General features: G+C 35.9%; 1 protein-coding gene across 8 annotated transcripts in view; it reads left to right on the top strand.

The window, feature by feature from the left end:
* BBS9 (Bardet-Biedl syndrome 9) overlaps nt 1-14,567 on the top strand; it is a 276,456-nt gene that overhangs the window by 1,224 nt on the left and 260,665 nt on the right. For all 8 annotated transcript variants that reach the window (XR_014884013.1, XR_014884014.1, XM_085226608.1 and 5 more), the window contains exons 2-5: nt 23-137; nt 2,374-2,524; nt 3,439-3,503; nt 5,211-5,324. Coding sequence is in view for 6 of the 8 variants with exons in the window: in XM_085226608.1 (XP_085082734.1) it covers nt 32-137; nt 2,374-2,524; nt 3,439-3,503; nt 5,211-5,324 (436 nt within the window). In the remaining 2 variants the exon portion in view is untranslated. The remainder of the gene's footprint in view (nt 1-22; nt 138-2,373; nt 2,525-3,438; nt 3,504-5,210; nt 5,325-14,567) is intronic.

Raw genomic sequence — 14,567 nt, 5'->3', positions numbered from 1 at the left:
AAACAATTGGCTTCCTTTTCAGTGAAGAAGAATGTCGTTGTTTAAAGCTCGAGACTGGTGGTCCACCGTACTTGGGGAGAAGGAAGAATTTGATCAAGGCTGTCTGTGTGTTGCTGATGTCGATAACAGTGGCCAAGGTAAATCCAGAATTACTTGACTAATGACTACACAGCTGCAAGTTTGCTGTTACCAGAGCAACATGTAGTGAAAACTTGTTAGCCAGGCTAATTGGCTAGTTAGTTTAAGGTATCTTTAACATGTCTCTGTGGACTTGGTAAGACGCATTCAATTTGTCTTTGTATATCCCTTCTAAACATCTTAATTCTTGCTTGTGTTCAGTAGTAATTTCTCTTGTTTTATTTTATTAGTGGTAGATATTTTCTTTTAAAATGGCTCACCGAGTGCAGCGCAGGAAACAGAACATGAGCAAACACAAAAATCCATGAAAGGACTTATGGAGAAAAAGTAAAAGGAAAAAAAAAGGGGGGGTGTGTGTGGAAAAGGAGAGTGAAAGTTAATGAGAATGTGTTTTAAACGAGCGAACAGCCTTTTGTGCCTGGAAAATATGAGGACATTGAAATAAGTGAGTTAACCCTGCTGTTCTGTGTAGTCACTAATGAAAGTGAAGTATGGAACTGACTTGATGTCTCTTTGAGGCCATATCTACAGTAGTTTGTGATCTTTGCTATCAGTGAGAGTTCATGTTCAAATAAATATTTGGGAACTTCTTATTCAAGACTGTTCATTTGATTCAAGATGTGTTTTTTGCTTACTGTGGGTTCTTGAGTTTGATTTTACTGTAGGCAGACTTTTCTTTTTCTTCCTTTTAGGAGAATTTGAGCTATGTTACTATTTTGCGTGACCTTTTTCAGTAAGAATTGACTGAAGGTGTTACAGATTGAAACTTTCCTTTGTGGAAAAAAAAAAAAATGAAACTGATACAAAAGCAGGGCTTAAGTTGTTTTGTGGGAGAACTTTTCTATTTACTTCTAAGCATTATAGATCATAGAATGACTTAGGTTGGAAGGGATCTTTTAAGATTCTCTTGTTCCAACCTATTGTGGGCAGGGTTGCCTCCCTCAAGATCAAGCTGCCCAGGGCCCCTTTCAACCTGGCTTTGAACACCTCCAGAGATTGGGTATCCTCTGCCAGTGTCTCACCACCCTTTTGAGTAAAGAATTTCTTGCTAGCATCTAATCGCATCTCATAGTTTAAAGTCATTCTCTCTTGTTTTATCACTATTAAACCATGTAAAGTATTGATCCCTCTCCTGCTTATAAGCTCCCCTTGTATATTGCTAAAGCACAATGAGGTCTCCTCAGAACCTTGTATTGGATTTGAGGCTTATTTGCTTTTATGATAACGATGCTGTGTATATAAAGGAAAGAGGTATTGCATTTTATTTATTTTATTTATTTATTTATTGTATTTGCATTTTTCATAGTTATCATGAGAGCTGGTTCTTTTTTTTTTTTTTTAATGAATAATTTTTGTTGCTAGTTTTTTAGTTGTTAGTGAATATTTAGATGTTTCAAATGCTAACTCCAGAAAAAGCATGATGTAGCTATTCCACTTCTCTTTGAAGTAAGCGGTCTGTCTCAAAAGCTAATCTCAAGGCCTTATTTTCTTCTGTTGGCCTGATGTAGTAAATATCTGTATTTAGTTTAGGTCTGCTGATATTTATCCAAATGCAGACATAAATTTTAACAGTTCTGTTGATGCAATATGCATATACACAGATCCTAGATGTTGAAACTAAAAGTTTGAAATGTTAAAAACCATAATGTGAGGCTTTTTTTTCCAAGAAGTGCGGACATCAGTCTGAAAGTACAGGATGGTAACAATAGTTAGTGCTACCACCAAGATGATTGCTATACTGCAGCCTTTGCTGTCAGGTTTAACTGGGGGAATAAACACTAAATACTGTTAACCTAATTACTCTGACATAGAAGACAGAGCATAGTAAATGTTAATCGAGCCACGTGTGTGGGAACTGTTGAGGCCTGAACCACTGATTGATCACCTGAGGCAAGCACTGAGTCAGCCATGGGAGCACAGGTGAAGGCGATTCAGCTGTGTGATCAAAGGGGTGGAGCCTGGCTGCGCCTCTCTTAGACCCCATTTAAGGGCTGACTGCCACTGGAGAAGGGTCTCTTGTTGGAGATTCCCTCTCTGTAGAGTCTTTCCTGCAAGCCTACATCTTTGGATACAGGTGAGTATTCCTTCCCTGTTTGTTTCTTTTCCCACTTTCTCCACGATAATCTTTCCATCTGTAACACCATGTAAATGCCAGTTCTTTGAAGCTCTTCAGAAGTAAAATTAATTCTACGTGCACTGTTGGATTTTGTAATCTCACTTGGTTATTTCTTGTAGATAAGATTATTGTGGGCAGTTATATGGGATATCTCCGTATCTTTAATCCACATCCTGTGAAACCTGGAGATGAAGTGCAAGCTGAGGACTTGCTCTTGGAAGTGCAGTTACGAGAGCCAATACTACAGGTGGAAGTGGGGAAATTTGTTTCGTAAGTTAACAACAGATAACTATTTAAGGCTTTGATGTGGTTTTCTTTTCCTGTTTTGGGTGATGTGAAATGGCATTAGCTTCCACATTGATGCCTGTTGAATGTATTTATGAATATTATAGTATGCATTTGGTTTGCTTCATTGAACCACGGCATTTGACTTAATGCCTAACTAGAGGAAAATCTTCCAGGTACTTATACTATTTTCTTGAAATACCTAGAGCAGGAGGAAAGTTATACTGAAGATTTTGGGGTATTAAGAAAGCATGCCAGTAATACTCTCTTGTAATTCCAGTCTCCTAAGATATAATGTTGCCATTCGGAGGGGGTTTGATAGAGAATTGAAGATCTTTAATGAATTTAGTAGAAATAAGTGGCCAGGTACAGGAGAGAGACTGCTGAAATTTGGAGGAGGGAGAAGATGAGCCTTGAATTACAAGTTTTATGACTTCTGCATTATTGTTTAATTCACATGGGTTCCATGCAGCTAGTACAAAAGTGTATTTTAAAAATAACGCATATGACTGCTGAATAGTATTTGTTTGAGAAAATGATCTTGTTCATTTAATTCTTTAAGGCTTGACAGCACCTTGTTCGGAAAGAATTTCAAGCTGACTCAGGAAAATAGTTGGCATGCTTTTTAAGCATAAATCTAGGGGGGAAAGTGTTCTGTAGGGATTCACCTTAATTTTGCAGCTAGCTTCGAGCACTGAAGTGTATATTTAGGAAGATTAGTACTAGATTGTTTTAGGCTAGCATCTAGCATTCTCAAACCTTAGGATCTTGCCAAAACCTGAAAGTAATTTTGACATATTGCTTGAATTTTTTCTCATGCATTTAACTTGAATTATATCTGAAAACAATACTTTTTTTTTTCTCCCCATTTATTTTTTTTAATTTAATTTTTTTTATAGTGGTACTGAAGGACTTCATCTGGCTGTGTTGCATTGCCGAAGACTCTGTGTGTATGCTGTTTCAGGTTAGTTTACTGATGCAAGGTATCTTGTGATTTTTAAGCACATTCTGAAGTTGGATTAGGTTAAATGCTAAACTCAGTAATTACAGAATGTTTTCTCATCACCCCTGACGATCTGCAGTCACGTTCCCTTTCTCACTCATGTATGAAGAAGAGACACTAGTAATTATGTCAAAATATTTCCTAGTGGCTGATAGATCGAAATAGGAGTTACTGTTCAACGTGCTGATGGTCAAACAGTTGTTTAAGGACAACTTATGTGAAATGTAATTATTTCACAGAATTGAGTTGGAAGGCACCTTTAAAGGTCACCTAGTCCAACTCCCCTGCAATGAACTGGGACATCTGTTAGATGTCTAGATAGCTAGAACAGGTTGCTCAAAGCCTAGTCCAGACTGACTTTGAAAATGTTTACGATCCTTTAATAGACTTTTCATACTAATATGTAAGCATTCATGATCTAATGAATGCTCTTTCTATTATCTAAATTTTTTTATACTTATAAACAAACTCATTCCAAAAATAAAGATCACTACTTTTATGCTTCCACATCAAATTACTGTTTCGTTAAGTGGAATTTTACCTGTTTTATACATGTTGTCGTGTATCAGTTATCTGTAGTGCAGTTTCATTTTAATCTCTCTCCTACTGGACAAATGGAAGCATCCTTCAAGGCTGATTAATGTATGGCATAGGTATTGTACTACAGTCAGTATGCACAGACTTTCTCTTGTTTTTTCTCCTCTGGTGTTGATCTGTAAATACTTGTCCAGGCAGGGCTGTGTCCTCCAAGTCTGTCCCAGTGTTCTCCTGAATGTGGACCTGCTTTCATGCAACCACTTAAAAACATTAGTGGATTTTAGTTGGAGCAATTGCCTGGAAGGTTAGCGTAAACTGCAAATCTTCTCACTTTAAGATGAATGTTGAAATAATCCTTGTGGACCTAAACTTAGGACAAAATTTATCTTAGATCTCATTCACTCAAGAAGTCTTTTTTCCTGAGCTGATGTGACTGTTGTCAAAAATTTTTTTGCTTGCTGTTAGGATTCTCCACGTGTTACTTTACTATGAGTAAGTTTCCTTGGGAATGGGTGGAAAAGACTTTGATTATCAAAAGATGAGCCTTAACTTCACTTTCTTCAATTTCTTCTAGTTCTCTGGAGGGGTCAGGATATTAGTTCATGCAGAGAATATGAAGTGTAACAAAAATCATTTTATAATATTATGTGTATGTGCCTCTATCTTACCAGTATTGATCACTGCACTGAGTTTCAGACTGAGTAAAGGCAAGTGATAAATGTAGCCTACACGTAATATATATATTGGTAATAAATGTAGTTTATAACTGGCTACAGTTCAGTTTGAAACAAGAACCATTACAGCTGAGCCTGCTTTGTTGGATATAATATATCCATTGACTGACTGGAGAATTGTAAGAATTCCACCTTTTTGAGTAGACTTTTTCTGATATTAAAGGTGTGCCTGACATGAAGAAAATTACAGGTAAGTAATAAAATCTCAGCATCTTGCTATTTCTGCCTTCAGGTTTTATTTTTTATTTTTAAGCCAGTAGTGTCAACTCATCTCAAAATCAATAGGAGTAAGCGTTTTTTCAGGTTGCTCTTTAAACTGGTGAACCTTTAACTGTATGGGTCCATGTGTTCTTGTGTACATGATTGCATGAATCAAGGTTGTAAACTTTTTTTGCAGAAACTCTAGGGAATGTAGAACATGGTAACCAGTATCAGATCAAACTGATGTATGAGCACCAGCTTCAGCGAACTGCTTGTAATATGACTTATGGACCATTTGGTGGTGTAAAAGGTAAGCTGCTTGCTGCACGTTGTTCATCACTTGTTGTTTATTTGTGAGCAGTTGAGGATTAGGCTTAAATTTTGAAAGGTGATGTGCTGCTGCTGTCTAGAGGAGATTGTATTTCTAAATGATAATGTTGTATCTGATGCACACAAAAATAAGTTAAAATGAGGCAAGGAGTATTAAGCACAGAACAGTTGTATTCTCTTTGTCTTGAACAAGGAATGAGCTTAGGGTAGTATTTGTGTGTATGTGGGGGGAACTAACTAAACTAAAAAAACCCTTAACTTTCAAAGTAATTGCTTTCTTCTGTGCTTTAATTCTGTTTTGCTTTTTGGCAAGTTTCTTATCCTAGACAAAGAATAGTCAACACTTCTGTTCTCTGATTCTAAAATACAGAGCATCTTTAAAGATGCATAATAGAGGCTTAGGAAAGAGAGCAAACAAAGCTAAGACTGGAAAATGTAACAGTGGGAAGTAATTATTGGTGTACTTTTAGTTTTAAATATATTTACAGTCACTGAACTTCTTTTTTTTTTTTTTTTTTCTTTTTTAATTTGGAAGCTTTTAGATTTGTTCTACATGCAGCACTTTCTCTTCAGAAGGCAAATTTTCCTAGAAGCATTGTGAGATAGTGGTCATTTGCACTAATAATGTTCCTAAGCTTTTCAGACTGATGCCACTTTAATAGGCAAAAAGCCTTTTGAGATAATGTGTCAAATTTAGTCGGGGAACCTCTCAGTTCTGTAGCTGTAATTTTCTAGTAATAATCCTGCAGTGCCTTACCTTAAAGTCAAGCTTGTCCCTGGGAGAGAATTCAGCTGGTCACAATTTATACTGATCAAAGATACCTTTTCCTTCTAATTTTGCCCAAACACTTTGGAGCAATATGTGACTAAAGTCACTAGAATGAGAAGGTAAGCAGTTCTGTGGATATTTTGTGGGATGAATGTATAGAGCACAGACATATTTGTGTTAACATTTAAAAGAGATACTGATTTTTCTCTAAAACTGTGAGGAGATTATAGCTGGATTCTTGACATTCTGCAGTGAAACTGTAGTAGTGGATGGATTGAGGGATCATAAGCTAAGGTTATTAGTAATAAGACAAAATATCCATTTACCACCATGCAGTTCTGCAGAATAAAATCTCTGGATTTCTGTGCCGTGTATGTTTGTTTACTGTAGATATCCAGCAGCTCATACTTGATGTTGGATTATCTTAAAAGATAGCTTATCAAAGCTGTGTGGGATGCAAATCAGATAATGAGGAAAATACCTTTGCAAGCGGGGAAAACCAGATAGTTTACCTCAGAACCTACCTCCCTAGCCAAACACTTTCTAATTCCTAAGAGGGTCAAACTAACAATCAGTGCTGACAGAAAAAACTCAGTAGGAGCAGCAAAGGGAACTCTAGTGTGTTTTGTAAATTTCTCTTATTTTCTAGTAAGATTTTCTTTCCCAGCTTGTCAAACTGCTCTCCTTTTCCTTTGTTTCTCATGTTGCAGTTTGCCCTAGTGTAATCGATGCTGTTGGGAAAGAATTGCCTTGAGTCTTGTTTTGATGTGACAAATGTTAATAAAGAATGAAGGCAGACATTTTTGTTAGTAATAACTAATCCTCATTACTATCATGAGATAAAGAAGCTTTAAGACTTAAATCTAGGAAATGTATGTTAGTCAGTTATCAGGCACCTGAACGTTCTCTAAAGGCAGGTATTGAAGCAACAGAGAAATAGGTGAAGTGGATACTGGAAAATGAACTCAATTTTATGTGGCTTTTACGTGTATTTCTTGGATTTAATATCTTTCTTTGTTGGTTTAATTGAAAATCTGACTAAATTTCTTGTCAAGGCTGTATATTTAGTATTGTCCTAGCCTTTTGCATTGAATCTGGTCCGTATGTTGTTTATTTTGTTAATGTAACATCTTTAAGTATCCCATTCTCTACTTGAGGGTTATGAATGATAATGTCTGTATTTTCCATCTTGCAAGACCAACCAAAGTGAGTTGGTAGAGTGGTCTACCAAATGCTGTTATCTTGAGTAAATGGATAGATGCTTGGCCTGGCCTGTTTTGCTGTCTGTATGTGTGTCTTTGGCAGATGTTCTGTGCTGTGGTTGAGCCATCCGCTGTATAAATAAATACACGTTAGTTTTGACTCTGTGACTTCCACAATTGTGCATTTCTTGCTGGGTATTTTTCTAACAGTCTATCTCCCTGACAGGAGAGGTTAATTCATAATGGTGTAAGTGCTGTAAACGTGCAGCAGTGAGCCTGCTTTGCAGTTTGTGCTCTATATCATGCTCTAAAAGAAGGGAACTAGCTGAAGGTTTTTTATATTTATTGCCTTCTCTGTTACTTGTGTAGCAAATGTGTATCTTATTGTTGTATCCCTGAAACAATGAGAAGCTGGAAGAGGCACTTCGGAGGTCATGTTTACAGATCTACTGAAGCAGACTGAGGAGAAAGGCAGTTGAGCAGAACAAGTACAAGGAAAGCAGGCTGGGGGAGTGTCGAGGAGGGGAAATGTAAATCCCCCAGGAACATAATCTTTCATCTGTGGAAGCAAAGAATTCTGCAGGGGGTGACAGAACGCTCGATCTGTGTTGTTGCTCAGTCTTGGTTAGGTTTCTCTTGCTGAAGACAATGCTGTAGGTTTTTTTTTATATAGAAATCACATTTCTATACCCTTCATGGGGAACGAAGTCATTATGTGCAGCCATACTGGTTCAAAGTGGCAAAAGAAAAAATTCAATTTTTGTACACTGGTTTGTACTGGTGTCCTGTGACTTTTGAGTACTTTCTTTGTACTGGCAGTTTTTTTTTTTTTTTTGCATTCCTAGTTAATTCTGCTTTATGTGGCTTCATTCTTTTGTTATTGTTGTTGAATTGCTTCCAAGTAGTTGCTTGTCAATTTAATGGGAACTGAAGAAAACGACCACTTCACTACTGCTGTCTCATACCTCAAATAAAATACCTCTTGGCATTCAGGTTTCTGCTGTAATAACTTATAATATGATTTCCACTCCTGTGCAGACGCAGTCTGTGCTGTCCAACATGTGTATGTGCTGCTGTAGCTGTGGCCTTAACTCAGATGCAAAGTGCTCTGTTAGTCTCTTGATGCTTTAAGATTGCACAGTCCATTTCTTTAACTTTGTGAATTGCTGAAAATCCTGCAGTTCCCATTGGATCCATTCAAAGGTTGTAGAGACAGATTTGTTAGATTGGTTCGGACCAGAAAAGTGTTGTTTTTAACTTTTAAGGTTGTATTGGGGTGCAATCTGCTCTCCTAGTTTACAAAAAGTGTGGTATTTTTGGGGAAAAACTGCCTGAAATTTTTCTTTTGGGTGTTGGGTGACCTGGAAACCTAACAGGGCTTTTTAGAAACTAAGCAGAATTGAGCTATTAGAAGCAAGTACACTACTGCTGTTTTATGGTTCAACTTGGTTATGAAGCTTCACCAGAACTCCTTCAGCTTTTTGGAGTTAAACATTTGCTTACATAATCCTCTGCCTGTGTGTATTATTAGGGAGTAGGATTTCTCACAGCTTTTGTTAATGTGGTATTTGGGGAAGGATGTCTCTGCAGTCATTTGAAATGTTCCAAGAAAGAATTAGAATTTACTCACTAATTGTATACCACATATTCCCAGTCAGTTTCTTCCAGTGTAAGCTTTGCTCTCCTGTCCCTGCTAGTTTGCATCAGCGTACCCTTGTGTTATGGTTTGATCTGTTCATCTGCTGGTTTGTCTAGGTGAGAAGTGATGGAGATATAAAAATATGAGTAAACTGTTGTTTCTTGATTGGTTTTCTCTTTTTTGGCCTTCCATATGTATTAAGGAAAATGGTATTAGAGACTTCTGTCTGAAGAGAGAACTGTGAGATAAGTAGAAAGCAACCTGGAAGGATAGCTGCTAGCAGCCTCACTGATAGCATTTTCAAATTAAATGTTTGTTAAAATGGTGTCTGAAATGTGGCTAAGTGACCACTAGATGGTCCTCTCCTTACAGTTATTGGTTACTAGGCTGTGTCTCTGCATCAGCCCTGATACTTGTACCAATTCTACAGGTGCATTTATTGCTAGACTTCATGTAGCGTAGGAAATACAAAAGCATTTTCTGTGAACCTTATTATGGTGGTGTTTTTTTTTTTTTAACTAAAACAGAAGTATTCTGTTGCTTGCAGAATTTTGGTAAAAAGGCAAAATGAACTTCTACCTTTAGCTAAGCTGTTAAGGTCTTAAGGTTTAGCTAAGCCAGGGAGTGGGAAGTAAAAACGAGGAGATTCCTTGTGTGTTTAGCTAGTCTTCTAAACAGAACTAGTAGAAATGGTTTAAAAACACAAATGGAAACAAAACAAAGCCTGCAAGGAATCAAATATAATTCAATTTAATTATAGACACAGTTAGTTGTCTCTTACTTAGCATGTGGAAAGCTGTGACAAAGAGAAGGATTGTATTGTAGAACTTTCTTTGCACTTCTTTGATGCTTTAACTTTACATTTGTTTCTTGTTGTCTCAACGCTGGTACTAAAATGAGAACTGTTAATGACTTAGGAAGATCAACTAATTATTCTGTGCTTAAAAAAGACTCTGCCATCTTTAGCCCAGACTTCTAAAAATTGGACTTGATTTTTTCATTACTTTGCTATGTAGAATGTCTGTACTTTTTTTGTTATCATAGAGCTGTAAATTGAGTTTCTTCTGCAATGACCTTGTTCTAGCATATGGATCTTCTTAAGATAATTAATGATAAAATTATGGAAGTTAGTGCTTTTTTTTTTTTTTTAACTAAGTGAACTCTTAACCCAGCCACAAAATGTCACAGCCCTTAAATAATGAACAGATTCTTATGATCTATTTTAATTGAAATATAAGATTTCAAAAACATGAGGTGACTCTAAGCTTTTATCTATTGGAACAAAATGAAATTGAGAAAGTGGCATGTGCTTTTTTCTGATTTGTAGAGGATTCAGTCTACAGAAAAATTTGTTTTGTACAGCTTTTCTAATCATATAACGTAACCTGTCCTTCTATAAAATTATCATGACATCGTGCAATTATGCTACCAAAGATTACTGTGTTAACGATGGAACTTCCGTTGTGAAACGTGATGTTTGCTGACAGCTTACAGCATCTTGGAAAGAGCTTACTGTTTTCACATCTGTAGCTTGCTGATCAGTGTCTTTATAAGATACTTGTGTCAAATGCAAAGTTATTGGGTAGCATCCCATTATTGGGATGGTTTCCATGCTTCTGGTATGTTTTTGTTTGGGAGAGAAGTGCAAAACTTAAACATATGTGCTGTCTCTGGTCACTCGATCCAAAGGTCTACTCTTGACCATCAAAATCTGAATTGAGAGCTCATCTAATATGAGCAAGGATGCATTAACACTTCTGTGGTTGTTCTGTGACGTGGAGGCACCTGTGCTAGATTTGAAACAGTACAAATACTGACGTGCAGCATGAGACTTGCTTGCTGTTTTAGAACCTTAGCTTGAAGACAGAACAGCGTTTCTCAAATGTCTTATGTAAAGTAACAAGGGATTTAAGGTCGAGTAAAATAATGTATAATGTTGTACTGGGCTGGTAAACCCTAAATATTTCAACATTTGTTTGTCTGATTTGAAAGTCATTGCTTCACCTAAGAGCATGCTAAAGTTCCTACTAAAAATGGGAAAAAAATAATGAAAAACACATGATTCTTTCTGTTAAATAAGTTGTAAACTTCGGATTAAAAGAACAGAATGAAGTGGAATCAGTATTGATTTAGTTGAAAATTTCTTTTTTTTTTTTCCTTATTCATTCTGCAGTAGTGCATCTTCATCTCAGTTCTTAAGGCATAAATCCAACACTAGTCTAGAAATAGTGGAGTCTTATTAAGCAATATTCTACGTGTTTTCTCTTGGTGGAAGCTAAAACAATATTTATGAAAACAATGGGAGTATGGTTTTCTCTATGTAGGTGTGAAGTTGATTAGACTAAAAGCCAGCTGTTAAATTTTGATATCACTTGATCATGCATTTTTTTTGTTTGCAATTTTAGCAAATTCACATGCAAATTCTATGAGAAATAACATACTACATCCTAACATTATTTTAATTAAAAGATCTAAAAATGGGTTGAATCTTCTTTAGCTGTGCAGAAATCTTGCTTTCTCTTATCAGCGTTAGCTTCACTTATGTGGAACAATAGCAGTGAACTATTTTTATGTGGTAACACTAAAAAATTTTATAGATGTTAATCAAAGAGAATTATAAACTGCTTACTTAGGAATCTGGTGAATTTACATATTGGTACAGTAGGCGATATGCAGATGGGCATTAAAACCAACTTTTAGCTTAGGGCAAAGCACTAAATTCATATTACTTCAAGTTTTTACAGTCTCTTTCTAATGTGTTTGGATAATTAGTGTCACAGCCATCTTAAAATTGTATGTACAGCATATAGAAATCAACACTTTCCTGTGCTTTGACTTTCTTGTTCATGTCGAGGGTGCTTAAATGTCGTGTGTTGTCTCACCCTGTGCCGCTGTGATATGGAAAATCACTTTTATTCCTACGCTTCCAGTTTCTGTTGGATAGATTACAATTCTTCCAGTTCATAGCCATTAACCGAAGTCCTTCCACACCTTGAGAAAGAGTCAATGTACTGCTTGTGCGCTCTTCATAAAAGGAGAGATTTACTGATGTGTAGCCTGCTTCGTTCTGCTTGTAAGAAATGGTAACGGTGTTCTCTTACAGAGTAGAGGAAGTAACCTTACTATTGCCTTAAGTGTGCAGATCAGGCTGCAGTTTCCATTCTTTGCCTTGTTTGTCTTGAGTCAGATACGTGGCCAACACTCAAGGAAATTCTTTTGGAAGCAACTTCTGCTGAAACTGCATAAAGACTGGAGAAGTGCTTTGTGTAAGAAATACAGTCGCTTGGAGCTTAGGCAGTTTTACAGATTATCACATACATTTCATGTGGTTGTATATGTATTATTGAATGGTGGGACCAGATAGTGATTAATATAGAAACAGCAGTGTGTAAGGAGGTGGAGTTCTGTGCTTTGAAGACTGATGCAAGAAGTTCAGGGTTCCCAAACTACTATCTGGACAGCCTAGGATGTGTAATCACATGTTATAATAGGAACAGATGACCTTTCCCAGCTGAGAACTATGTTCTCAAATATTTTCTGGGATGTCAATGTTACATTCAAGTGGTTTTACAAACGGTCTCAACTCTTCTAATTTCCTTTTTCAGTGTGTTCTACTGATATAGATGCCTTTCACGTAAGAATTGAAGAAACAGCATGTTGGTAGTTAACCAGTGGGATGCACGAACTACTGTATTGCCCTATAATGGAATAGAATATTAATAATGTCTGGTGGCAGAGAGTGAAAGTATAGTTTAGTATCCTAATTTTTTTAGTTACTAAAATATTTTTGAATGATATTCTTTTAGAGACACTAGCTTTCACTGGAAAAGCAGTATTACCATTTTGTATGACTCCACAAAATATAATTGCATCAACTAATAGATGTAACTAATTAGTGAGTTTGTCTTATTCTTACATGACCTATTTAAATGAATTGACAAGTGATTTGAATTTGATTCTCCTAATAATGCACAGGTTTTGGAATTGACTTTTTAAAAAATATTTTAAACTGAAACCCTAATACCTTAAGTTGACTTCCAGGTCAGACTTGTTTCAAGTTGTTTGGTGGATACTGTACCAATAAAAGGAAATAATAAAACAATTGCAAAGGGAAGGTGAAAAAGGAAGTACAACTCTGACGTGAAAAAGTTACAAGTGAAGAAAAAAGTGTGAAAATACATCGAACCTATCTTTTTTTTCTCAGCAAATGGTCTTGAATTAATTTTAATTTTATTATAGCACTGGCCCAGAGGTGAAGTATGTTTGAATGTTACAACAAAGAGGGTGCTATATGGAAGAATTTTTTTAATAATAAAATACAACATATGTGTAAACCATGCAACCTTGTAACAGGAAACTTTATAAGAAGGGTAGACGGTGCTTAACTTTTCCACAATTCTGCAAGAATAAATTTTATTAGGTGTTAGTTAAAAAGAAAAAAAAAAATTATCAGCTGAGTTTTATGCTGTAAGGTTAAATGATTCTTATGGCTATGTTTTAATACAGCAGCAGTATGATTTTGGGCTTCAATTTATTGGCTACTTCTCTTGAGGACCAGAGTGATTAAGTATTACCTTTCTTTTAAATTGCTTCTGGATAAAGAGATGATTTGGAAGAGGCTTGTTCTTCATGAGTTTTATTCATGGAATAAATCTACTGATCAGTCTTTCTAAATGCTTCCTCACATCACTTTTAAAGCCTACTAGTGGTATTTCTTTTTTTCCAAATAACAGAGTTAGAACTTCACTAAAGCAAATTTGTGAATGGGAAAATAATCAAGGAAAAATTTCACTGGATCTTTTACCATCCTGTTTCTTTCACCTTACCTAACATTAATGAACAAGTTTGCAGTGTAACTGAAGTGAAAAATGCTATTGACTTTGGTATGCCAGAACTTTACTTCAATTATAAATTACTGGATATATCACTTAATCTGTTTTTCGCTTGTACAGGGCACTATAATAAAAATGAAATAAAAAAAACTGTAGAAATACCTAAGTTTGGGATCAGTTGTGTGTGTAAGTGAAAGACCACTTAGAGATTTTCATTCTATGCTTGTTATCATCTCTTGTTAAAATATGGTACCCAAATGTGTGCAGTCATTGTGCGTTGGTAGCTTAAGATGTTTTGTATCTTTGGATGTGGGGTTATGGCTTCTGCGATTCTCCTGCCAAGTATCATCCAGTGCCAAGCAGAACAATAATTACCTCATATGTTTTTAATAGCACATGTACAGTAATAATGACCCAATCTTTCATTTGTCACCAAAGAGACATATTGTTGACTCATATTTAATTCATCATCCTACTCTAATCCCCAGATTCTTCTTCTTAGCACTATTGCCTGCTGTTCTCTGATTTCCTGTGAGACAGTTGTCTGAGATCATATCACATGTTTCTCTTAAGCTTAGAGATGCTGTTTCTAAAGTTTAAAAAAATAAAATAAAAAATGTATTACCCTGTGTAACAAATAGTTTGGCATGATGAATTTTCTGTTACTTCAAATATTCTATGTACAGCTTTATTATTTACATATGTCTCTTATTAATCTTCCAGCATTTCATGTGGATGCATCCGTCTATATCAGATTCATTTGCTGTCCTGTATTTTTTTC

Source organism: Meleagris gallopavo, chromosome 6 (assembly GCF_905368555.1).
Source record: "Meleagris gallopavo chromosome 6, MGAL_WU_HG_1.1, whole genome shotgun sequence".
Lineage (NCBI taxonomy): Eukaryota > Metazoa > Chordata > Aves > Galliformes > Phasianidae > Meleagris > Meleagris gallopavo.
Note: the sequence above shows the minus strand (reverse complement) of the source record. Positions and strands in the feature narration are given on the sequence as shown.